The sequence below is a fragment of the Hippoglossus hippoglossus genome, chromosome 22 (assembly GCF_009819705.1).
Source record: "Hippoglossus hippoglossus isolate fHipHip1 chromosome 22, fHipHip1.pri, whole genome shotgun sequence".
NCBI classification, from domain to species: domain Eukaryota; kingdom Metazoa; phylum Chordata; class Actinopteri; order Pleuronectiformes; family Pleuronectidae; genus Hippoglossus; species Hippoglossus hippoglossus.
Genome location: NC_047172.1, coordinates 15686344 through 15711058, shown reverse-complemented (window position 1 = coordinate 15711058; position 24715 = coordinate 15686344). Strand labels below are relative to the sequence as shown.

The window sequence follows — 24715 nt, the reverse complement described above, 5'->3', positions numbered from 1 at the left end:
GTTTTATTTGAGTTTTAAACCTGTTTCCATTGTCACCACAAGATGCCTCTGTTTTTCAAAAAAGAAACTTAAAATGGTAAATAGGTGCAAGTTTCAGGTGACAATTGACACCAAATGTCTTTTATTGCTGATTTGGTTTTGAAGTATTAAATGTTGAAATTCAAATATTGATAATATTAACAGAATTTATAGTATTTACGTATTATACTAAACACGTTCAGCTGAATTCAGGTTATGAATTTGGTTTAAATTCTTTATTTTAATTTTTTTTATTTATATCGACTGGTTGGAGCCCAAAATGAGACATAATTTTAAATTTTTTAAAATTTGATATCATTATTACTACTAATACATCTTGTTATTTATATGCACCTTTCATATATATCAAATACAACTCAAAGTACTTTATAACTATACATTTACATTAAATACATTGAATTAACATAAAAACTGAAAATTGATTGATGGAATAAAGGTTTGAAGCAAAACTCAGTAAGTAAAACATGAGATAACACAAAAGCAATAAGACCAGTGAATAAATGTAATTAATTGGCAATAAAATTAAGTTAAACATGATACATAAACAGTCAAATACAACATGGAAATAAAATGCAGCACTCCCTGTACCATGTCATTCTGAGCTAATGAAATGCTAAAGTGAGGAGGCAAGTCTTCAGCTTTCCAAGTCAGATTTTTAAACTGCAAAACTTGAAGTTACTCCAGAAAAATCCAAAGAGAAAAAATAAAGCCACCTGAATTCAGATAAATGTTTTTTGTACTGTACACAGTCACCAGCAGCTGATCAGTGATCAGTTATACACAGTATCAGGTTCACTGTACACAGTCACCAGCAGCTGATCAGTGATCAGTTATACACAGCATCAGGTTCAGTGTACACAGTCACTAGCAGCTGATCACTGATCAGTTATACACAGCATCATGTTCACTGTACACAGTCACTAGCAGCTGATCACTGATCAGAGATACACAGCATCATGTTCACTGTACACATGTTACCAGAAGCTGATCAGTGATCAGTTATACACAGCATCAGGTTCATTGTACACAGTCACCAGCAGCTGATAAGTGATCAGTTATACACAGCATCATGTTCACTGTACACATGTTACCAGAAGCTGATCAGTGATCAGTTATACACAGCATCATGTTCACTGCACTCTCTGCTTCCTCTCAGAGGGACACTGTCCCTTTAAGACGGATAAAGCCGACAGCTCCGCACGAGCGGAGGCATCGCTTTATATTTCACTATCTACAGCTGCTGCGACAATTCTCCATTGTTTACCGCCTTTTCCAGTAAATGTTCATGTACATTAAGTGTCGGTGGACATTTTAAATCCCGGATGGAGAAATGAGACGCTGGACGCAGCCGGTTTGCTCTGTGGTGCGTAATTGATCCGGTCATTCTTATTTGTGACATTCGTAGACGATAAATGTGCTTTACGTGTTTCCTTGTTACATTTAACTGGATATTGTAACAAACTGTTTATCCACGTCCTATCCTTGAACCACACACGCTACAGCAGTGATACAATCCACGTAAAGAGGGATACATGCGTGTAAAGTTGGCTTTGTGTATGACTGTAGTGGCCATCTTTGGTTTCTACTTTGAACTGAGGCTGGTGCAGTGTCGATCAGATGAGATGCTGAAACAGGGATTCTATTAGATATTAGGTGCAAAGCGTTATTTAGGCTCAATACCGACACTATAACAGAAAGAATGTAGTCACTTTATAATTTATATATTATTATAACTTTATAATAACAAACCACCAAACTGCTGCTGGGATAGTTATATGACACTAAAATCCCTGCATCAATCACCCATCAAAATAAAGTGATCCACAACTGTTCCAGTGCAATGCAATGCAAGTCTTGTATTACTATATATTGAAAGTTTTATTGGATTAATATGCATTATAAACGTGCTTCCATTTCCCATTTTTCCAAGTCACTTAGTGTAAATAGATAGTATATATATATAGTATATTGATTTTTATCATTCAGCCATTTATCTGTAAGTGATGCACATGAAACCCATTAGTGTAACTGTACGGGCTCATGTCAGAGGTCCTGTTTGTGTAATTCAGTCATTCGTCATCGAAGCTGACTGCAGCTCCTCGGTTTGAGTTCACCTTCACTAATCACACCCTCCTTCCCTTCACACATATCCTCTAAGGCTGCTCCACTTCGAGGCTGCTCTAAAAATATTTTTCTCTCCTGCTGTGTCACTCCCACTTTTTCACACCAGGGAGACAAGAGCAGGAAATTGCTTCCATTTTAAACTTTCCTCCAAATGCAATCAGATTTAGGTGGGAAGATGAGTAGTATTCTCCTCTGCTCTCTGATTTGGATGTTTCTATACCAGATACAGTGTTGTACTTAAACAGGGATGGTGATGAGCTAGTGAAAGCATCACCTATACCTTTTCTCTTTTTGCAGTGTGGAGAATCCTGAGCTGCAGCACTAAATCTGGCGCAGTCCTCCACACAGCCCTTCTCTCACAGAGGGGCAGGCTGCTGGTTTTGAGCTTCCTAACCCTTTTGTTGTTTTTACTGCATCCTGTGCACCTGCCAGCCAGTGAGTGAGTGATACTTCAACTTCTCTCGGAACAATAAACAATAATGGAAGACAAACGCAAGAAGCGCAGCCCAAAGGTGTCCCTCCCGCAGCCCCCTCCTCCCCCCATCAACCCCCGCAAACTGTCCGTCTTGCCCGCCAGCAAAAGTGCCACCTTCTCCCTCGGCCTGCCGCAGCCTCCCTCCCCCAAGAACAGAGGCAAGTACAAGAGGTCCATAGGTGCGCCCGGCCAGCCTAGAGAGGTGTTCGCAGCCGTCGTAGCTCCACCAAAGACCACCAGGTGTGTTTCTATGAGTACCAAGGACATCCTCCAGAAAACACCTGCATTTATAAACATCTGCTGCAAATTCTCTTTTTTGCTTTTCAGTCCTAGCATCCTTTTTCCTCCACAAAGAGTAATATGGAATGGCAGTCAGTTAAGTTCATGCCTCAGCCAAGGCCCAACAGTCCCCTTATTAAACCACATTCAAATTCACTAGATCCAGAATTTTTTGGGATCTGCACCACCAATTGCACACACTAATAGATATCAGTCCCCTGAACATGCCTCTATTTTTTCATCAAGATCGGTGAATTATTGTCTGAGAAATTTAAGAAAATGTTGAGTAACTACATATCTTAATGTTAAAAGAGAGGGTAAAAAAAATGATTGGCTCCACATCTAAATTTAATAGGTTTGTCCTTGGGTCATGTAAATCATTGGAGCAGTTTTAGCTTAATCCTACAAACTAACAAACGCAGATGAAAACATAACGTCCTTCGGTGGAGGTAATAATGTGAAATCATACAGTGTGCATGAGCTCTACCAAAGTTACAAAGTCGTCACAAGCCCTGGTAAATTTAACAATAGCAGAAACAGGAGGCTGGTTGCCATTGATGTTTTCTGTCTGTTTCTCCTCAGGCCCCACAAAGAGAAGCCCAGGGCCCCACAGCCAGCAGGGCCCAGTAAAGTAGTCCAGTCTTCCCCCTTGCAGCACTCCTTCCTCACAGACGTCTCAGACGTCAGAGAGATGGAGGGAGGCCTCCTCAATCTCCTCAACGACTTCCACTCAGGCAAACTGCAGGCGTTCGGTAAGCTAAGCTTGATTAGACTGGCCACTGAGGGAATATTCTGTTACAGGCTGAAAGCAAAGCCAGTTGAAAAGTGGCTTTGTTACTGAAGTCAAACAGTGCCTGTGCTATTTTTATCTGCTGCCATGGTAATACTGCTGGTAATACTTTTGACTTTGCTGTAGAAGTGCTATAACAAGGTCCCACCTGTCTGGTCTCACTCCTCTGTTTGGTAGGTAAGGTTTGCTCTTTTGAGCAGCTGGAGCATGTGCGTGAGATGCAGGAGAAGCTGGCGCGATTGCACTTCAGCCTCGACAGCCACGTGGAGGAGCTTTCAGAGGACCAGAGGAAGTGTGCCTCCGATCACAACCTGGAACACCTGCTCAGTAACGTGAGTGCAACCACAGCAGCAGTGACTCATCTCTATAGTACACAATCTCTGTTTATAGCTGGTCATGAAGCTATATGAACGTCTGAATATACAGTGCCTGTAAACTCCTAAAAAACAACTTTCTGCACTTCAAGAAATAAGTCGGTGTCTTCCAAGCCACGGAAACAGCATCATGTGAAAACAGAACAAGCCAGGTTTCACTGTAGGATTTACTGACTGTAAAGACTATTATGAAAAATATACTTCATTCAAACACTGGGGAAACATTTGAAAGGGGCACTACACATGAGGTTCAGTTTACCCATTATGAGGAATAGTTCTCGTACTTGTGGCCCTGGAAGAGTACAAAATGTTTGGAAAGATAAGATTGATGAGGTCATCAGGATTATGTCATCAGGTATGACTTAAATATGTTAGTTACAAAACTGAAGGTGTGGAGGATTCCATAACTATTTAGAAGTTGTGGACATAAACAAATTACCTTAGCTTGAAGTTGCATTATGGGAAATTTAAGAGCAATTGATTTTGGAATTTGACAAAAAATGTGGATAACATGGGCCCTGATGCTTCAACTGTAACACAATAGAAACCTGGACTACAGATTTAAATATCAATAACAATATTTATATATATATATATTTATCATCACATTGTTAGACACAGTACAGCAGTATATCTGGAGGGATATTTTAATGCAGCCACAGGTCAATTTTTACTACTCATCATTTTGTGGTTTTATCCTCAGCTTTGCTCAAAACCAAAGTACTTATTTCCCCCCTTTGGAAGAATATAGTCTAAAATCAAGAGGGAATAAAGAGGGACAGTTATGTCAGGTAAGTGATGATTAGGTCAGTGCTGAAAGACTGCAATACTCACCAAGTACTTCAATGATCATGAGACAAATAGTATTTGATTACACAGTGTGTACGCAGTGTTAATGAGTTAAACCTATAACTTATAATATATAAAATGCACATAAATTCTCTTTTTTATTTCTTTCCCTGTTACCTGTGAACCTAAGTGAAAAGTCAATACGATCATAAGTGCACATCAGGCATTTAAATGTGGCCCCACATGCATCTTGTGAACGGATCTCACCTCTCTGCTCTAAACAAACAAACACGTTCGTCATTTCTGTTCATGGAGACCGAGTTATGCTATTTTTACCCAGTCTGAGCACACAAGTGTGTCCTGTGTCCGATGGTGTGTGTGTGTGTGTGTGTGTGTGTGTGTGTGTGTGTGTGTGTGTGTGTGTGTGTGTGTGTGTGTGTGTGTGTGTGTGTGTGTGTGTGTGTGTGTGTGTGCGTGTGTGCGTGTGTGTCGGCACAAGCGAGCGCAAGAGAGGTAGAGAAGGGAGTCAGGAGAGTCTGAATAAAAATATTTGACCGTATTAATCATTCTGTGGTGATCAGTGTTGATATTGTGGCCGTGGTCATAATCAAATCAAGAGAAAAAATCCGATCTGAGTGCGTTCACTTAGAGCTGTCCACTTGAGATCGGATCACAAAAATCACATGCTAATAACAGGTGTGTACACTTGACATGTGACTGTAGGAAAATCACAGGTATAGTGAAATGAATTTGTTTGACTCATAGTTAATGTTATGAGGAGCACTAGAGTACATAAATGAACACTGTTATATGCTTTACTGCACTGCCAGAGTGTCCCGGTGTTAAATAGTATCCAGCACAAACACTGATGTGCAAAGGGTTTCTATTGTTAGCGCGTTGTGTGGCTCCTGGTTACTCACGCCTGGGGCTGCTCTGCTCTCTGTGGGGAAGCTGCGGTGCTGTGTGTGAGGGAGGTGAGAATAAGACTTCACTTGCCAGGAATAACTTGCAGCAGGTGGATAACTGTGCCTCAGAGCAGACGGGCTGTGAAGTGACTTTTCTCTGTGTAGATGAGGAAATCTGATCATTTTAACCCTTCGTTAACACCGTGGTGGTGATGGGAAGTTAATTCATATCGAAGCGCCACCAACAGGCTGTTATGTCATATGATCATGTTTAGTGATTAGTGCCCTGTAGTGTCACATCCGCTGCTATTTGTGGCTGTTCATATTTTCTCTCATGTCATTTTGTTCCATTTGTTTCCGCAGCTGGAGGAGCTCAGCACCTCCATGTATCCTTTCCTAATTGAATGTGTGTTTATTTATGGGAGTCAGCCAGCACTCCAAGGTGAGCAAACACTTGATTTAGATAATCTGTTTTCACTTCAGTCCCTCCTTGCGAATCCTTAACGTGTCCGTGTTCAGACAAAAGCTCCACTTGGCCGAGAACCAGGACCTGCCCAAGACATCTGGCCCCTGACAAGAGCAGAGGTGTGGAGGGCGGCGACCGCACACCCATCGTCTCCCAACATCTAACCATGGCCAGGTTGCCATGGCGTTGATCCAGCTGCCTTAGTAACAGAATGGAAAGACCCACAGGAGGAGGAGGAGGAGCCATTTCCCGCCCCATTTGGTCAGTGAAACCAAGGGAACGATACAGTAGCTTAAAGCAGCAGAGCATTAAATAAACCAAAACATCATCCCCTCCTTCATGAATCGCTAAATGATCAGAGGGTGGACTTCACAGTCGAAGAAGAACGAAACATGCTGTGGTACAGTTTTGAACATTTTTCAACTAGTTTCAGTTAGCAGTTACATCATATGGTAACAACTGAATCCAAGCGAGTGAAGTTGTTGCCTCTATTTTCCTTTACAAAAAGCACATTTTATGAGAGTTGAAGACTTTATACTGTGTTTCTTTATTTCATCATATGCCTGGAGTTTTGCTCAATTTTAGAGCCGGTTCAGACCTGGTATTCACATCCGTCCTGAGAGATCCGATCACAAGTGGACAGCGTCAAGTTGGTCTGATCACACCTGGTATTAAAGTGTGTCTCCTGTGACCCCTTGTGATCAGATCTCACTCCCCCGCTCTATGTCTCTTTGCATATGTGAGTGAGAAACATAGAAATCATGATGGGGTAATCAGTGTTGATATTGTGGCCACAGACAAATCAAGTTATGGTCAGTGAATAGACTAAAAAGTTGTTTGATTTATTGTGAGAGTGTAGTGGGTCAGAGACGTCAGCTGAGTAGGTGGTCCTTCGTATCATATGTAGATTTGCATTCACACAACAAAAAGAAAGTGGCTCAGACCGCCTCAGAATGGGGTCTTGAGGACACATCTGGGTACGGTCACACCACCTACGATCAGATCCCTCAGGACGGAGGTGAACACCAGGTCTGAACAGGGCCTTTGATGGAACATGTCTGCCAGTAAAGGTGTGAAATATGAACCATCCTTTCGTATCGAGTAGAAAATGTATTTGGCCGTTTTTTGACAAAACCACTGTGGTTAACTCTAAAGGTTACAGGAAGTTTTCACCTTTTGCTATTATTCTGAATGCACTCTCTCATTTTATATATTTGCTAAAAAGTTTAATACCGACTGGATTTCAACAATATCTGGACGATCCTTTCTTGAAAAAAGGTGCATTTTAAAAGGGACAGTGTGAGGAGACCTGTGTAGAAACTGTATGTTTGATTAACTTATATGTAAATGTATGTAATATAGTTGATAATGTTTCACCAATGTGCAGTTCAGCTACTGTATTTGCTTACACTGACGGTTTGAAATAATTGAAGTAGGGCGATTTTGTCAGTGCTTCTTCAGGATTGCCTTTAGGTTTTATTTATTGTGAATGACGGCCAGTAGCAGCGTCCCTGCAAGCACAAACTAGTCCCCACTGCTACTGAGAGGCTGTAAAACCCACTTCTTGCAACCTGTAGATCACAAAGAGAATCTGCAGTTTGACACTGTGTTGGATAACACATCCACAGAGTAATGCAGCTGGCATAAGCCTTTGAGCAGTACTATTTCAAAATGGCAGCTACTTTCATAGTTTTAAGATTTAGGGGCTTAGATTCATTAAATTCCAAACCTGGCAGCAACGTACCTTGGTCGTAATATATAATCCTTGACAAGACAGCTGAAGCGTGATTTTAGTGTTTAATCTGAAACATTAAAGCATGTCAAAGTATTGGCACATTTGTTAATTAAATCATAATCTAAGTCTTTTGCACTGCTTGCTAAGCCTACCTCTTTTACAAGGCCATAGAATATGTGAAACCTCTCGTTGGGTTTGTACATCAAAGATCTTTAAGTGAGCTGTTTTCTGTTATTTCACATTTTAAGAGGGTTTATTCACCCTTAGCTTTACACATCATGCCATATGAATTGGACACAGTTAAAACAACCCAAAAACTTGTGTATTCTCATGTGTGTCACCAACTGTATCCATGAATAAAGGCGAATCAGGTTAAAGACAGAATGACGTGTGTTTCTTTGACAGGGCAAAATTCTAAGTTCTTCTTGAGGCTAGAATTTCCCCCCAGACTCATATAAGGCCAATAACAGATTTTCTAAGGTCACAGTGGCCTTTGACCTTCAACTCTCAATTCATTTGTGAGTCCGAGTGAATGTTCGTACCAAATTTGAAAGGATTTTCTCAAGGTGTTCCTGAGATGTGTTCACAAGGCAGAAGATGTGTTTTGTGAGGACCTTGACCTTTGACCACAAAAATCTAAACAGTTCATTCTTGAGTCCAACTGAAAATTTGTACCGCATTTTAAGTAATTCCCTCAGGGCGCTCTTGAAATATTATGTTCGCAAAAGTGACATACGGATAACCCAAAAGCATAGTGTTTCCAGCTTCTGGCTTACGCCATTGCAATGGCATAAAAACTCAAATGTAACTGTGGTCTTTTCCCTTAAAAATTTGAATGAGACACCTGCAGTTTAAATGTACATAAATAAAACACTATTTATTTATCAGTCCATCTTTGCTCTTGTTCACAAACAAGTTTGATATAATTTAACAATAAATGAATGAAAAGGCTACATGAAGACTGGCACAATTCTGAGACAATCAGATCGGGGGCATCACTGTTTCTCAGGCAAGTGCAGGAGTAACACTGCACTCCTTTATCCTTTCACGCCATCCCCATCCAGAAGCATGAGTCAGAACCCAAGTGAGATCTAGGCATCAGTGTACACACACACACACACACACACACACACACACACATATATATATATAGATATATATAGAGATATATCTACTTAACAAAAATAGAAACTATTTGATCTTGCCAGTAAGATTTGGTCATGCAAAAAAAAAAAAAAAAAAGACAATCAACTCATCACATTATTATTATGACTTTGAAACCATTACATGATAGATAAATTATAAACTGTACCATCAAACAGCAAACGATTAATACTGTGCAAATACACTTTAGAGCTGTACAAAAATATTTTGTACTATTGTTGTTATTCGGAATTCACAAACGTTTAAAACAACTACATGAGACATTTAAAAAGTATTAACATCACATCTGGCGAAACAGCAAAAATATACACCTTTCAATTCCCTGTCTTCTCCTCGTCTTTTTGTGCATTTCATTCGTACATTCTACGATAGTGTCTCTGATTTGTCTACAGTACAGGTTTAGATTATGGGAAAAAAGAAGCAATGACAATAATGAATTGACGTTTATCATGATGATGAGCTACGTTTATCATGATGATGAGCTACCTTTTCAAAGTGCAAAGAGAGCAGGTTGAGTGTGTGTTTCAATTGTTCATGTTTCTGTACCAGAGGAAATCTCAATGAGATAAGAATTCTTTAAGGACTTTTCCTGTTGCGATACAAAAGTGCAGGCACTGTGAGAAATGCGGAACATCTCTGTCTTCAAGTAAGGTCAGTGTCAATGTTCTTCTCTTCCAACATTTCGTTGTGTTTGGATTCGGCCTTTTTACGAAAAGCCCCTCAGGAACTCGTTTAAATCCATGTGAATGTTGGCAGGCTGGGAGGCGGCACACTCGCTCAGGCTGGTCCCCATCTGGGCGTAGAGGGCTTGGCACAGGTTGGCGGTAGCTGCCCGCACGCTGCGGCCACGGATGGTGCCGCTGTGGGTGGGGGTGCCCAGGAGGTGCCACAGCAAAGGCAGCACTTTCTGCTCCACCATCTGGGGTTTGCGAGGATAGAGCTCTGTCACAATGTCTAGAAATGAAAAAGAAGAAGTAAGACATACAAACCAATAAGAGAGTGGAGGTCAGAATGTACTACAGTGAACAGAATGATTACAACAGACATACCTGCGACCTTTTCAATAAGATCCACCTTTGCTTTGCCATTTAAAAATTTAGCCTTGGTGCAGAGAGGCTGAAGGAGAAGTATATTATCTGTCACGGAAACAAAGAAAATCACAATATGAAATAAAAATTCTCTAAATCAAACATGAAAATTCACCCTTAATAAAATAATCTGAAGGCTTGAAGTGTGTACCGAGATTTAAGATAAGTGCATCAATGGCTCCAACAGCAGCAGAGTAGATGGCATTGCTTTTGGAGTTGAGGTGATTGTCCACGATTGCAGGGACCAGGATGTTGACCACTTGGGACAGGTTGTCCTTCATCATGAGGATGATTTTCTGCAGTGACTCGAGGGCATGCAGGTTGACCTTACTGTTGGACTCCAGCAGCCGGGCCTTGAAGGCATCAAACAGCTGACGGTAGGGAAATGAAGGATGAACAACAAGAAGGTGAAAGAGACACAGTTATGTTATGAAACAAAATAGTATGATAGTAACTGGAATCTTTGACAAAGGCTTGTACTAACCGGGAATATACTATTGATGACCATGTTGGGGTTGTGCTGGCAGTCGTCCACAAGCTGGTTGATTCCCTTTATCCTCTCTCTGAAGTCTTTTGAACCCAGCAGACCTGAGATCTGCTTGATGTATTCAGTCTTGTCTGCAATACTCTGAGGCTGAGATCTACAGCTATAATGTCTATTAGACTCCCTGTAGAAGAAGCAAAATACATCAAATACATTTTCCTTTATAAACCTGTGAGTCAATTATAAATAAGGGACATACCTTTTGAATTTTCTTTGTAATGATAAGTGGGACTCTTTAATCGATTAACAATTTACTGACAGGATTAAAATTGTATATAAGGGATGAGTGTCTGACACATTGGAAAAATGGCAACATGTTTGTTTTACAAGGAGTTAATTGTTAACATCAGCATAAGCAGGAGTAAATAAGGTTTCATTCATTATCACACACCTATAGCGCTTGTTGTGCTTTCTCTCTCTCACACAAACGCACGCACGCATCAAGCTGTGCACTGTTCCCTCAGCCACAATGGGCATGCAGTCACTTTGATGCGCATGAGAGTGCGTGCGTTCTTTGTGGGCAATCATGATTATCACCTCTCAATAACAGGCAAAGCCTACTCAGTCCTCCACAAACAACTTTTCTACAGTTCAGAAATAGCAACATGTCCACATGCTGTGGGGTCAGTCTGTGAACTGTGAGACCCACAGAGGAGACTACCTGCTTGGATGGTGCCAATGTCAAAGGAGATTAGCTGATAGTATCAATCTGTCAGTTAACGGTAATAATGAACATCAAATTAGAAACAATTATTTTCCATATGAATCAAACAAATTGTGAAAGCTACAGCTCTGCTTAAAAGGCAAAATCAGTGTTTACAGGCACATCCGCTGTACTGCTTGATAGTCACACTCACCTGTTGGTCTGGTTGAGAGGCTTCCTGGTGAGAGACGAGGATCTCAATGTGCCACTGCCTTGGATCGAGCGTCTGCACCTTGCTGACTGGGTTTCTTGGGGCATCTCGCCACAACCCTAAAATAACCCACAATCTCTAGGTAAGATGACAGCGTGGCCTTCAGCAATAACATCAATCTTATAAACACAGAGGAACAAATGGAGCACCTTTGTCTTGAGACTGAAGACGGTATCTCTAACAGTTGGCAGGTCATTGGTGGGGATGCATTTCTTCAGGATATTGTCAAAGTCAGGATGGGATGACAGGGACAGCAACATTCGACGCCCAAAGTACCTGTGTGTTGAACCAGTGTGATCACAACTCGGACACTGACGGCCAATGTTAAGAGACTGTAGTTATGACTTCTGGCTCCTCAGCAGTGCAAAAAAGAAGCAGTAAAAGAAAGCATGAAACCTACTTGGGATCTAACTACTTTTTCCAAAGTCATGCAACCTGAGCAATCACAGTGCAGTGTTGTGAGATATATATATATATATATATATATATATATATATATATATATATATACCCAGCACCAGAACAATACAGTACCACCACCATAAACTATGACATGAAAATTCACAGAGCTGAGTCGGCTCTGTCTAAAACTGAGAGTGGACTGAGAGTGGTTCAGCATTGTATTATGCAGGGGTTTCTATTATTCTGGTTTAATTCTGGTGGAAATATTCATATTGTGTTTTTCCCACTGTCATCTCTGATGTATTTTCTATAGTAGTAATGTTAAAAACAAAATAAGTTCTTAATCTGAGCAATGCAAGATCACATCTCTGTGTATAAATTTCAAAGAGTAATAAAATTGTAACTTTACCTGACTTCCTGTGAGGTGTCTTGTGTGAGTTTTGTGACAGCAGGTAAAATCCTCTCAGTGACATCTTTACTCCCAGAGAGGAGACGGGCAGCACCAACCTTCTCTACCAGATTGGCCAGATGCTGAGCAGTGAATTTTCTCACCACTGCATTGACGTGACTATCGGTGGAGGTAAAATTAATGCAATCAAATATGTGAAATTGTGAAGTAGACTTAATGTACCCACAGGGATGTTACATTTGGTGAAACAACAATTTAGTGTGTCTGCACTGTGTGTAAATATGCAAACCTGAGTCCTCCAGTGAGTAGAGCGTGGATGCCACGAGAGGGGCTGCAGTGCTGCACCATGCAATCCAGGGCTACATCAATATCTTGCCTGATGAAGGCGTTGGACTCCGCAGCTTTCTGCAGTAAAGCTGTAACTGTCCCCTCCAGCTCCTGGTCCATCCCCTTCTGCAGGTTGGTGTACAGATTACCCAGTGTGCACACTGCAACCCTGGACACGCATGACCGCAAGTTCTTCACCTGAGGATGATGGACATCAAGATACAGGCAGTCAAAGCACAGAATATATGCTGTTTAATTAATTAGATGCTGTTGATGGGCAAAATATTATATTGACATTCAAATTAGGTGAGAGGCTGTTCTAGTTCAGATGGAGTGATTACAGCAGCACAATGAAAGCATGTAAAAATCATGTGGGAGTGTTATCCAACAGGTTATGCTACCTCTTGAATGAGAGAAATGCAGACATCATGAAGCCTGGCCTGGAGTGTGTCTGAGTGGTAGTGGGCAAGCGAGCGCAGGGACATCAGACCCTTAATCTTCTTCTCCCTATATTTAAAAAAAAAAGGACACAAGTTGGCAACATAATTCACAGATATTGGTTGTTGTTGAACTTGATGTAGATACTGTATATAGAGAGATAAATCTATAGCTTTAAGATTTTGTTGCATAACAAATATCAACATACTTGTGATGATGGTGATTTAAAGTGGCATAGTTTCAGATTTTTTAACTATTCTTCATATCTTGAACATATGAAAGATCCCTAGTTTTGAGTTATGCTTATGATGGACGGAGTGTTTCTCACCATTCCACAGAATTCAGCAGGTCAAAGCTTTCGGTCAGCGCCAGGTTGGGTTTGGAAAACGGACACAGCTCCGGTGGCTCAGACCTATTTTTCCTGTGGTCCGTGGTGCCAAGGGAATCAAGCTCATCTAAATGGCACATCAGACACCACACAACACAGAGAGCCACAGATTAGGTTTCATTTTACAGCTCTATCTGTCTGAAAACATGCTGTGTGTGGGTGGGTGGCAGTGCATTAACGGTAGGTTGTCAAAACAAAGCATTGTGGCACATTAACCAAAGCAAACATCTTATTCAACCATGCTCTGATGGCTCTGACAGTTTAATTAATTCATGTACCAGCTTTTTTCTACAAACAAAGACCTGTTAAAGCTCTGGCTGAACTATTTATAAAGCAGTGGAGTACAGCTAAATTGCATGTATAACCAACAGATTACACACAGCTACATAATAAACAAAAATACACAAGGACATTAGTTGGTTTATTAAAGCAGATGAACTCGACATTAGAGACAGCATGAAGCTGAGATGTTGGGTTTAGAAATCCACCAACCTGTGCTATGTGACAGTGAAGGTCGTGTCCTGCTGAGGCTGGGAGCCCTCCGGAGACGCGAGAGGTTTTTAGGGTTGGGGGGCACTGTGGGGGGGCTCGGCTGGAGGGGCAGTGTGAAGCCCTTGAGGGGGCTTTGGGGTCCCAGTGGGCTGACGGGGCTGCTGGGGCTAAGAGGGGTAGAGAGGTTGTCTGCTTTGGAGGAAGACAGCGTGCTGCCGTTTAAATGCAGATCTACAACACAGAAGATCAAAATTTCATGTTTTTGGCTGCAAACAACTAAAACCATATTCTCGGTTGTGTTATGTGAATAAAGACAATTTAGATGTTTACACTATTATCTGACAATTTAATATATAGACCGACAAAAAGCTAAAAAGTGAATAAAAGTAAATTTACATGCATTTTAAAGCAACCAAGAAATGATTACTTATGTGAGGAGCTAAAAATTACTTTGAAAAGCTTCTTTTTACCCAACCAATCAGAAAATCTAAACTCGTTTTTGGAACTCAGAAATCAATTGATCAAATATAGAAAGGCACTTGAATCACCTGCACCATTTATTATGATAATGACCTACAATGTAATTTCCTGATACCTCTCAGGCCTTTATGTGTCTTGTTCAATCTTCACTACTGGATTAGTTACCGTGATGAAGGCAAGTGAACCACAGGGCACCAGACTAACTTTTTACATTGGTTGCGCCAAATCTTTTCATTTTTGATCCTGAGTCAGCTGCGCTAATCATTTCCTGTTAGCAGTCCATGGTGGAAACACTGTATTCACACTTTTTGTCCCCACGGTTTAACATTTACCGCCTTGTTCACCGCCTCTTCTCTCATCTCTGCTTCACTGTCCGTGTGTCAGTGTGTGAGTGAGTGGGGGCGGGGTCAGTTGTTTGTGTCCTTTTTTCGTTTCACAATTTATCCAATAATCCAATTTCTGACAAATTGCATATTGTTGGTAATGTTTTCAGTGTTTCTATCACCTTTGATGATTAATGGTCTGTTCTCCTCAGTTGGTGAGTCAGACAACATCTGTCTGACACGGTGGCGAATCTTCTCTTGTGTGCTGTCCCCCTGACCACACTGCCACTCCTGCTGATTAAGACGCTGCAGCTGCATCTTGTCCCGGCTGAACCTTGCGTTCTTCACCCTCTCCTGAACATACATCCATTAAAAAATAAAAAATAAATCACACATACACACACACACAAGGTGCTACTTTGGTAACAGGAAACTTTACATGGTGTACTATAATTTACCACTGGACAAAAGTATAACTAACCTTAAATTCATCAGGAAGTAGGCTGTCATCACTATCTCTCTGATTGTCATACAGAGTGTGGTTGTAGACACCAGCTGAGGGATAAGTGGGGGGTTTGGCCATAGATTCACCCTGCTCAAGTGACAAGACGACTCCTGGGCGGCAGGCAGATAAGAGATAAGTGCAGGTAATTGAAATATATGACCGGAATAATGTACATGACTTAAATGCTAAATAAAATCATCAGTAATAAGATCGACAATATTTTTTGGGTCATAAAATTGGGACCATAAAAACTGGACATCATCCCTTTGAGTCTGTTGTAAAACAGCACTAATGTACAACACCAAATCATTAAGAAAGCAGAATACTGGACAGATGAACAATGATTTATGGCTTTTACACACTGACCTTTTCCAACGACTCCTTCAGGCATGTCTGTGCCTGGTGAGTTCCTGCTGCTATGGTTCTGTGACCCTAAAGATTAATGCAGAGCATTTTTGAATTAATTATGCAAGCACACTAAACATTAGCATGTAAATCCATTGTCAACGATGGCTGACCTTTTGTAGGCTTCAGACCCCTAACTGCTTCACGAAAGTCAGGTTTGACCAAAGGAGGGGAGGTTCCTGTTGTCTCCATCTCAGGTTTGATTTTCCCATTGGAATAAGTCACTCTCTGCCCAACAACACCCACCTCAGATGGCAGTTCATTTCTTAATCCTTGAAAAAGCAAAAGACAAAGTTGTTTCAACCCAATTTAACAGAGTGGGGAAAACACTTCTTCATCCCTTTTATACCTTGAAGGCTGCTGAAGTCCATGGACACAGAGGTCTTCAGTTTTGCAGAAGGCACTCTTGCGAAGCGAGGTTTAATTCCTGTAGAATTTCCAGGACTGTTGACAGATGTGACAAGTGATAAATTATGCTGCCATCACACAACAACAGATAAGTACCAGTTTATTACATCAGTGTTTTCAACATTCAACAGGCTTGTGAGAGGTTTAAAGTGTTTCAAATGCTGCAAAAAGTGCACAAAGATCGAATAAATTATTTAGTCTATTGGAGAAACCTACAGTAGTATCATGATCTTAAGTTATTCTATGTCAAGTATGAGCTTACTCAAAGCTAAAAATGATTATATATTATCCAAGACCTTGATCCCAACATTAACAAAATGCATCAAATGCAGGTCTTTTACCTGGTTTTGAAGCCATTAGCCACTGAGCTCAGAGTGGAGAGACCACTTTCACTGGCTGAGCTGGTAAGCTTTGGAGAGGTGTGTGATAATGAATCCAGATCTAATCTCACAGCAGAGTCAGGGCTGCCTGGATCTGGACTGCTAAGGCTCACTTTGGCCCTCTTCTTGGCCGCACTATTGTGCAATGAGCGCAGAGAGTTCCGCATCTGTGAGGAACACACAAATCAGCACATATGAGCATGGAAAGGAAAAATGGTTGGAGCCAAGCTTCAACCCCTGAACAAGCAAAGTGTCCTCACGTACTGGAATAAGGGTCCATAAACAGACATTTTGCTGACCTCCTGCTTGTCCAGAGGATCATCTTCTTGAGGATCCTGCACTGGACTGAAATCATCGGGGTCCAGTTGAAGGCTCTTTTCTAGCTGTTGGTTCTGAGGGCTGCCTGGAGCATTGTACCTCTGGCCGTTATGAGACTGGGCCTGCTCTCCTGGAGGGACTACTGGTGAGATAGAGAGGGTTGCCCTGGTGCTGCTCAGAGCCCGGCGGAAAGATGAAGTGGAAGAGGAACTCATTAGGGTGGCACGGAGAGGCCTGGGAGAGCATCTGCTGGAGAGGTCTCCTGGAGGGGAAGGACAGGGAAGAAAGACAAAAAGATTATACGAGAAAGAGGTCACAACATTTTCACATTTAGCAGAAAAATCAAATACTTATCAAGTTAAGTCTTTTCTACTAATTTACCCTTTGCTGTGCCTGCTGTGTCTCTCCAGGGGCTGGTGTCTCGCTGGTGAGGGCTGCTCTCCCTCTTGTTGGGCCAGGTGTTGGACATAGACAGGGAGGGATCTCCATGGCGACGGGACAGTGTTGGGGTAAGCATGCCTCCTGGGAGTGTAGCCAGTGGGTAGGAGGGCAGTAGGAATGAGCCAGATGTGGTGGGGTTAGAGGGAAGGGAAAATGTGCGCTCAACACTGGGGTTCCTCTGGAGCATGTGCCCTTTGGGTGCCACTATGAGACAGGTGAACACACATCAGGAACCATGAAAAACTGGGTGTATTGGAGGGCAGTATGGTAGAGATATGGTTGATGCTTGGCTGAAGATTTAAAACCTTCAAACTTTTTATTGTGACTGTAGCTCTTAGTGCAACTTAAACTTCTTACCAACATCTGGGTCACAGAAGTTGGTGGTTTTAAAGATGTCAGGGTCCAGGTTGAGGCTTCCACTTCTTCTGAGGCGAGCAGGAGGCCCCATACTTCTGGAGCATTGTTGCTTCTGTGGATCTGCAGAACCTAGATGGAAAGTACATTTTTCCATTTTGATTACAAACATAAGAGTCTTATAAAATACTATATCATGATGAACATGGCAGCAACAAAGTCCTTTGTAAGATGTTATAGACACAGTAAATAAGTTTAGATTAATTATTACATTGAACTGCATTAAACTGTAGTGGTAACTACTTCTGGCACACTTTGCAGCCAAAGAAGCTCAATAAGTTTTAAGCCCAGTTGTGCCTGTGAGCACAGACACGCAGGGTACAGAAAACAACACTACAGTGAAATATTCTAGAAACAAATACTACAATGGTAGTCTCCTTTTTAGGATTAGCACTAGCATGTGTCCAGATTACACAAGATATAGTAGGAGCAGTGGGAGTGAGTCTTATCCCTTTGTCGTCATGTAGTTGACATCAGTTTCCGAGTATATCGTGGTAAAATTCTTGACGATATGTTGAACCGCTTCAATCTACAATTACCGTGTTTGATACTGTAACAGCATGAGCTAGTGCTCTGGCTATGGCTAGCAACTGTTAGCATCCACTGTCACCAAATTATGTACGTTTAACAAACGCTGATATTTTGCACTGACTCTAAGGCATTTAGGGTTCAAGTCTGCACTAATCATAACAAGTTGTCAATCTTCTCTGCTCTACTCCAGCTCCTCTTGTTTTATGTACTTCTTTATGTCGTCAACATCTCAAATCAAATGCATTTACATATGGTTGTATTGTTCTTACACGCTGATACATTATTCATAATGGATGCTTTTATATGCACATTTGATTTACTTATTGTAAAACAAAAAGTTTCTTCAGGAAGCTAAAGCCTTTCTTCTTAAATGTTAATGTTGCACATTTGAAATGGTGTTATATGGTGCTATATTATTTATATTGATATTAAATCTTAATATTACTTCAGTTTGCCTATAAAGCACTTTTTGAACATTTTCAACACATTTGAACAATATTGCAATAATACTGATAACCGAGGTAATTTGGTCAATATAATCATGATAAAAGATTGTCACACTCATTAAATGTTGGTTAATAGTAAAAGGATTTTACAACATTCATATCCTAGAAAAACATCCATTTAAGCATCTAAACAGTGGAAACTATTGCTCATTTAACACATACAAAGTGATAATTAAATGACTAAACCACTGACACAACAGTGTCTTGGCTTCTTGTGAGACTGCTGTGACACTTATCTGCTCTACAAATGTGCTCAACGCAGGGCATCTGGTGACATGTGGCGTGGTGACTCCAATGACTCAGCATGCCAATCCAATTTACAGCCGCTCTAATTCGAGTCCAGCTGAAGTTGGCCGTGACATCCATTCAACTGTAAACGTTGGCACTTACTAAAACTGGGTATGTAGGTCTCTGGACTCAGCCTCCTGGACAGGGGAAGGAAATCCTTGCTGGCCACCTGAACGTGCATGGGCAGACATTTTTTTATTTTAATAGCAACAATAGAGGATAAAGACAACAACTATTAACCATAACAAGAGCTTCAGTGTAATTCCATCCACTGGCCTGAACAAAGGGATGGGACAGATATTTAGCCAGCTCAGACATGAGACACTGGCCTTTGAGTGGATCTTAACTTAATGTACATTATGTTTACTGTTCTCATTTAAGTTTTTCTATCATCGTACAGTGGTCAGAGATAAATTAATGAAACACAGAAACAGAGAGAGGGTCATAATAGATTTTACAGCCTTTTGAGAGAGAGAGTGTTGCTGCTGAGGCCAGCCCCCTCCCTCTACAATCACAAACACTCACTGCAGACCACTTGGTGTGATTGCAATCAACACCAGAGCAGTAAGTAAGGCATGTTTTACAAGCATAAGGCTGTGGTGTTGCCAATTATGTTTGACGTTCCTTTCAGTAACTGCACTGTGTGATTATGAGGTTGCTGGGAAACGAGACGCTGCAGTAAACAGAAGGTCTTTCAAATGGAGGCTCTGAGCAGGATGATAGCTTCCAGAACCAATATGGTCAATTAACAGCTCTTCTAACAAAGCCACTCGATTGTGTATTATTAGAATAAACAAATCATTTGCATTTGTAAGCTAATAACATGTGATGCAGTATGCGTTCCGCAGTAACTCTACAAAGTGGGAGGCTGACTCTAGCTTATTTTTCAAGACAATGCTCATCTTTGCAGGGACAGTGTCATTGTGCAGGGAATTGAGTCACCTACTGCATTTCTTCTGCAAATAACATCAGTGTTCCCTGAGTTCACCTATCTATACCTCTCTCTGTATACATCTCTGCTTATAAAGAATTAAGAAACACATATTCAGCGACACCTGTTGAAGGTATACCCCATCTCTCGCTCAGCATTGGCTGGGATTGGCTCTAGCCCCCCTGCGACAGCTAATAAATGGATATTCAGTGATACAGTTTAGCCTACTGTGACCCTGCCAACACATGAAAAGAAGCCAAGCATTGAGCATAATGGAGAATATGTTCCTATGGAAATGTGTATTTAATAATATTATGTTATATACAGTGAGAGATGGTTGAAACAATACGGTATACATAGATATGTAAGATATAACTGTGTCCCTCTCAGCCACATCTATGATATTTTTAGTCTCTTTGGACCGGTGCCTTTGGGTGTGACTCAGCTTGTTTGAACAACAAGGTAAAAGGCAGAAAAACAACATTCTTAAATCATGGGAGAAATTAGAAGGATAACAAATTTTTTACGGTGAATAATTTCTAAAATGGAAGCAGAGAAATCTAGTGCACCACTTATACCTACTCCTATGCTCCTTGCAATGTCTGCATCCCCTGCACAAGATCAGGGGCAAATCAACATAACTACCTGGCCACTGAGATGCCTGAGGTTACACCCTAAATGCTTTGGATGTCAAGGAGTATTTTTAGAAGTCAATTCAATAAAAGAGGTGAACACTGCTTCCTGTGTCAATAGCTGATTCATTAATATCAAACACTAAGCACGAAATTAGTAGAAGCATATGCTAAACCAGGGATGGTTCCCAGATGGATTAATTATCACAACAGATAAGTAAGAATATGGGATGTTGACAGGATGAAGGACCCCACCTGTTCTGAGCACTTTCGATCTGGTGTATTGCATTGCTGGTCATTCTCAGTGGATGAGAAGCTCGACATCTCCCAGGGAAGTTTGTTTTTCCCTTTGCCCGCGCTGACAATCCTCCTTTGGAATGGAAGGTCATCAGTGAGGGAGCCTAAGCTGCCGTAGCCATACAATCGGTTACAGTCTGGTTCGGTTCTGTGGCTCCTGGCACTGCTGATGCGCCCTCTGTTCATCACCCAGTCCAGATCAGCTCCAGAAACGTACTGCAGTGAGCACCTCTGTCCTGGTTTGGGCACAACTAAGCCATACTCCACTATTCCGTCTGAGGAGAGTTTAGGGAGGACACGCCTTGCTCGTCTTGCCTGTACAGCTGCCATTAAACCCTCTGCATCCTCGTTCAGCTCAACCATGTCCACAGCTTTCATCAGAGGCTGCTTTTTCCCGGTGTCAAGGCAGTAGTCAAAAACAGCAAACAGCTCTAGGGCAGCATGGCGGACTTTCTTTTTGCTGTCTGCCAGATATGGTGCAACCTCATAACAAAGCTTAGGGATGTTGAAATCTCTCCTAGGATGAGTAAGCATAGCTGCCATAATGATGTTAAGGACATCTTCCCTAACCCTTGAATTCTTGTGCTTCAAGTTGCTGACAAGAAGATCTAACACTTGTTGCGGCGCAACAGTTTTCATCAGCCTTTGAAACACATTCATGTATTCACTCCTGGTGATAGTGCAAGCATCCCCGAGGGCCTTGAAGGCCACCAAGAGTAACAGTTTGAAATATTTCTCTACACTCGTGCCTAGCTTCTGAATGAGAATGTTTAAAACCTGTAAGGTGCCATACAGCACTTTGAAATTACTGTCATCCAGGAGTCGAGGGAGAAAATTGATGAAGTCCTCAACACTCGCAGAGGGGACTGACTTGATGTCCACCTCTGTGAGGATGCGTTTAAGTTCTTCCACGCCATCTGTGCGGTTTAGGTAATTCTTTGGGTCCAGAAGCTGCTTGTGTAACTCCTGGGAGATCAATCCAGGGATCATTATTGATGGTGTGATGGATGTGGTCAAAACTGAGAATCCTAAGATGAAAGACAACTCTGCGAGGACAATAATATTCCTCCTCTTTAGTCGGAGTGGTTGGTGATGGAAAACCACTCTGCTGTTTGTCAAGCTGTGGATGTAAAACACAGTAAGGAAAAGCTGAAATCATGGCAACGGTATACTGCCATACTGTTTGGAGGCAGCTGCCTTTGTTGCCACACTGTTTAGAGGCAGATGCCATTGTTGTCACACTGTTTAGAGGCAGATGCCAAACAGTTTGACAACAAAGTCGTCTGAAGAGCCTAATGTACGAACATGAATTGGCTAATGATACATTAATAACAGCTTCTCACCATCATCATTTCAGACAGAGGAGTAAAGTCAGAGCAAATTTGAGTCTTTTTATGTATTTCATTGAAAAGAAAGCAGTGTTCCAGTTACAGGCATTAAGCATCATGTTCCATTGACATCACTGCCAAGTCCTACCACATTCGTGTGTAGCAGATTGTTGTACATCGTTTTAACAACAGCTCAACTCTCTATCAACATCTAAAAATGATGCCTGGATAAAGGACAAAGTAATGACAATGTCCTCAAAAGTTGTTTGACAGCAGAACATGTAATATACCCTACACGTATCCAACAGTAATATCACTATTTTTAAATGCAGTTGAAAAAAAAATTACCAATCAATGAGGACACAAGAGAAAAAAAGAACATCTTTACCTTGTTCTGCTTGATCTTTAGGGAAACCTAGTGTGGCTACCCACACTAAATTTGAGCCAAAGCTCTCATCTACATTATGTACTGACTAGTCAACTGCTTTTTCCATGGAGACTGGATTTCTTTGGCATTGGCTAAAATATTATGATGTTATTTGTTCTATGTCACTGTTAAGAGTCTGGAGTGTGGCACAGGCACATCTTATAAATTAGAAAAATACAAGAATTAACATGGCATGGACCCATAAAATGCACAATAAATATTGTTAAAGTTTAACTAAACGCCTAAATATTTTTTTTCAGATGAAATCCAATATATCTGGATATTTATCTGGATATTTATATAGAGGAAATATTTATTTTGGAATTCGGCCGTATTAAAATATAGAACATATGAGCACAGAAAGTAGAAAAGAATAAAACAGATGTGAAGGGATGATACATAACTTTACGCAGCGACTCAACCATCCATTCCCCGGAACAATAACAAGTAAGTAAACGTTCACGAACTAGTCCAAATCTGCCCGAGTAAGTCACAAACAGCGGTGGTTGCTCTCAGACAGTGTGGCAGCAAAGGCAGCTGCCTCCAAACAAAAGGTGGGAGCTGCCGCGGCAGGTGCCCTAATGCAGCCTGGCAGCAGTGTGATTCCAAGCTTCAGTTCAATGACACAAAACACAGGCGAAGCATCAACAGCATTTAAGCAGAATCGGTAAAAAAAAAAAACATGACAAAGAAATCAGCCACATAAACGAGCATGTTTCCCAATACAAGTGGAGAAATACAGATCAATTATTCGTGGTGCTCAGAACAGTAACACGCTGATAAACATTCATAAACTAGGTATAAATCTCAGGGACGGAGTCACAAACAGCGGTAGTTGCCCTCAGACAGGAGGGGCAGCAAAGGTACTAATGCTTATAAGCACTGAGACACGGAACTGCATATTCTAACCATTTTAAGTGGGATTGTGAAGTTGCTCCACCACGACATCCTGATCGATCCCCCACAGCAGTGAATGGACACAACCACTTGTGGCTGTCGGCAGTTATCAGCACACCGATGGAGATCACCATCACTGCTGTACGTTACATGACTCCCTGCTGTTGTAGTTAATATAAAGAGTGTCGTCAGATATACGACACCTAACAATGTCTTCAATTAGCTTCTTTACAACACGTTACCGCTAAGCAGCCTCATTAGTTAGCTAGCAACGAGAAACATTTGCTAAGTACAACAGCGCTGAAGCGGTGCTAAGCTAACTCCGCTAATTGCGTTGTAGTGTGTGTTGATGACTGACTGAGCTAGCAAAGTTAGAAAAACAGAGAGAACACAGACCCCGCATTTCTCTCGGTCCTCTCCGGCGACGCTCGACGAGACTAAACGCTACGTCGTCCGAATGCCCATGTCGTACTGCGGCAGCTACGGCTCTTCTCCGGGTGCAGACATGTTTCCCCTCCGGTTGCTGGAGCTGGTGAACGGACTGAGGGGTGTTTGGGAGCTGCGGGGGTTTTCAAGTCGAGAGGAGCCCACACAAACAACACACACACATGTACACGCATAGACACACAGGCACACACCGAGGCAGCAAAATGGCGAATGCACGTCGCAAACTGAGCGCTTCCATGGTGACGCGAGCTCCAGGCTCCTCCAGGCGGCATCACCGCCACACAGCTACGGGAGAAGAGTGAAATAATTAAAGGCCCCATGTTGTGTGAAATACATTTTTCTGGGCTTGTGCGACTTCCTTGAAGGGGGTCAGCAGGTCCCCTCAAAGTACGAAAACAGTCAGCCCACGGACTTTTTCACTTAGTCCATTCCAAGACATATGTAATTGAAACGGCTCCTTTCATACTTCCGGGCGAGTATGACGTACAATTGACCCCGCACTCTTCTCTGAGCCCAACCCAGCCGGTACCGGTACCAGTCCAGCCTCAGAACCCCCCTTATCTTTTGGAGGCATTCCACAGTGTTGTCCTACTTTTGCCTCAAAGGATGTCATCT

General features: G+C 41.7%; 2 protein-coding genes and 1 long non-coding RNA gene across 5 annotated transcripts; 2 read left to right on the top strand and 1 right to left on the bottom strand.

Moving 5' to 3' along the window:
* The first annotated feature begins 1192 nt into the window (after positions 1 to 1192).
* On the top strand, positions 1193 to 6878 carry ccdc28b (coiled-coil domain containing 28B). Of its 3 annotated transcripts, XM_034576128.1 has the most exons (6): positions 1197 to 1402; positions 2461 to 2878; positions 3500 to 3669; positions 3885 to 4039; positions 6139 to 6161; positions 6295 to 6878. In XM_034576128.1, the coding sequence occupies exons 2-6, from the start codon at positions 2643 to 2645 to the stop codon at positions 6347 to 6349; spliced, it is 639 nt and encodes a 212-aa protein (XP_034432019.1). In that variant the 5' UTR covers positions 1197 to 1402; positions 2461 to 2642; the 3' UTR covers positions 6350 to 6878. The 3 variants fall into 3 exon arrangements, 2 of the variants coding, with proteins under 2 accessions (XP_034432018.1, XP_034432019.1); XM_034576127.1 differs by having other exon boundaries at positions 1193 to 1402; positions 6139 to 6878; XR_004612700.1 differs by lacking the exons at positions 6139 to 6161; positions 6295 to 6878 and adding an exon at positions 4409 to 4636 and having other exon boundaries at positions 1194 to 1402; positions 3885 to 4179.
* A 68-nt stretch (positions 6879 to 6946) lies between these two features.
* LOC117755942 lies at positions 6947 to 8357 on the top strand. The gene is made up of 2 exons (XR_004612701.1): positions 6947 to 7076; positions 7244 to 8357. It is a non-coding gene; the product is annotated as an uncharacterized LOC117755942 (long non-coding RNA).
* A 475-nt stretch (positions 8358 to 8832) lies between these two features.
* LOC117755939 (TOG array regulator of axonemal microtubules protein 1) lies at positions 8833 to 24502 on the bottom strand. The gene is made up of 23 exons (XM_034576126.1): positions 24050 to 24502; positions 20960 to 22121; positions 19244 to 19310; positions 17760 to 17888; positions 17343 to 17606; positions 16943 to 17223; positions 16605 to 16810; positions 16205 to 16299; positions 15969 to 16127; positions 15817 to 15882; positions 15427 to 15560; positions 15128 to 15299; positions 14143 to 14373; positions 13591 to 13717; positions 13226 to 13331; positions 12787 to 13022; positions 12498 to 12656; positions 11836 to 11962; positions 11630 to 11745; positions 10713 to 10896; positions 10380 to 10599; positions 10190 to 10276; positions 8833 to 10094 (listed from the first exon to the last, which is right to left on the bottom strand). The coding sequence occupies exons 2-23, from the start codon at positions 21989 to 21991 to the stop codon at positions 9847 to 9849; spliced, it is 4446 nt and encodes a 1481-aa protein (XP_034432017.1). The 5' UTR covers positions 21992 to 22121; positions 24050 to 24502; the 3' UTR covers positions 8833 to 9846.
* Between the last annotated feature and the right edge of the window lie 213 nt (positions 24503 to 24715).

Coding starts and splice junctions, on each gene's coding strand:
- ccdc28b (XM_034576127.1), top strand. CDS start 2,643: ATGGAAGACAAACGCAAGAAGCGCAGCCCAAAGGTGTCCCTCCCGCAG. Junction 2,879..3,499: donor GCTCCACCAAAGACCACCAG/GTGTGTTTCTAT, acceptor GTTTCTCCTCAG/GCCCCACAAAGAGAAGCCCA. Junction 3,670..3,884: donor AGGCAAACTGCAGGCGTTCG/GTAAGCTAAGCT, acceptor TCTGTTTGGTAG/GTAAGGTTTGCTCTTTTGAG.
- LOC117755939 (XM_034576126.1), bottom strand. CDS start 21,991: ATGATCCCTGGATTGATCTCCCAGGAGTTACACAAGCAGCTTCTGGAC. Junction 11,963..12,497: donor GACACCTCACAGGAAGTCAG/GTAAAGTTACAA, acceptor TTCAACACACAG/GTACTTTGGGCGTCGAATGT. Junction 10,095..10,189: donor TCTTATTGAAAAGGTCGCAG/GTATGTCTGTTG, acceptor TTTCATTTCTAG/ACATTGTGACAGAGCTCTAT.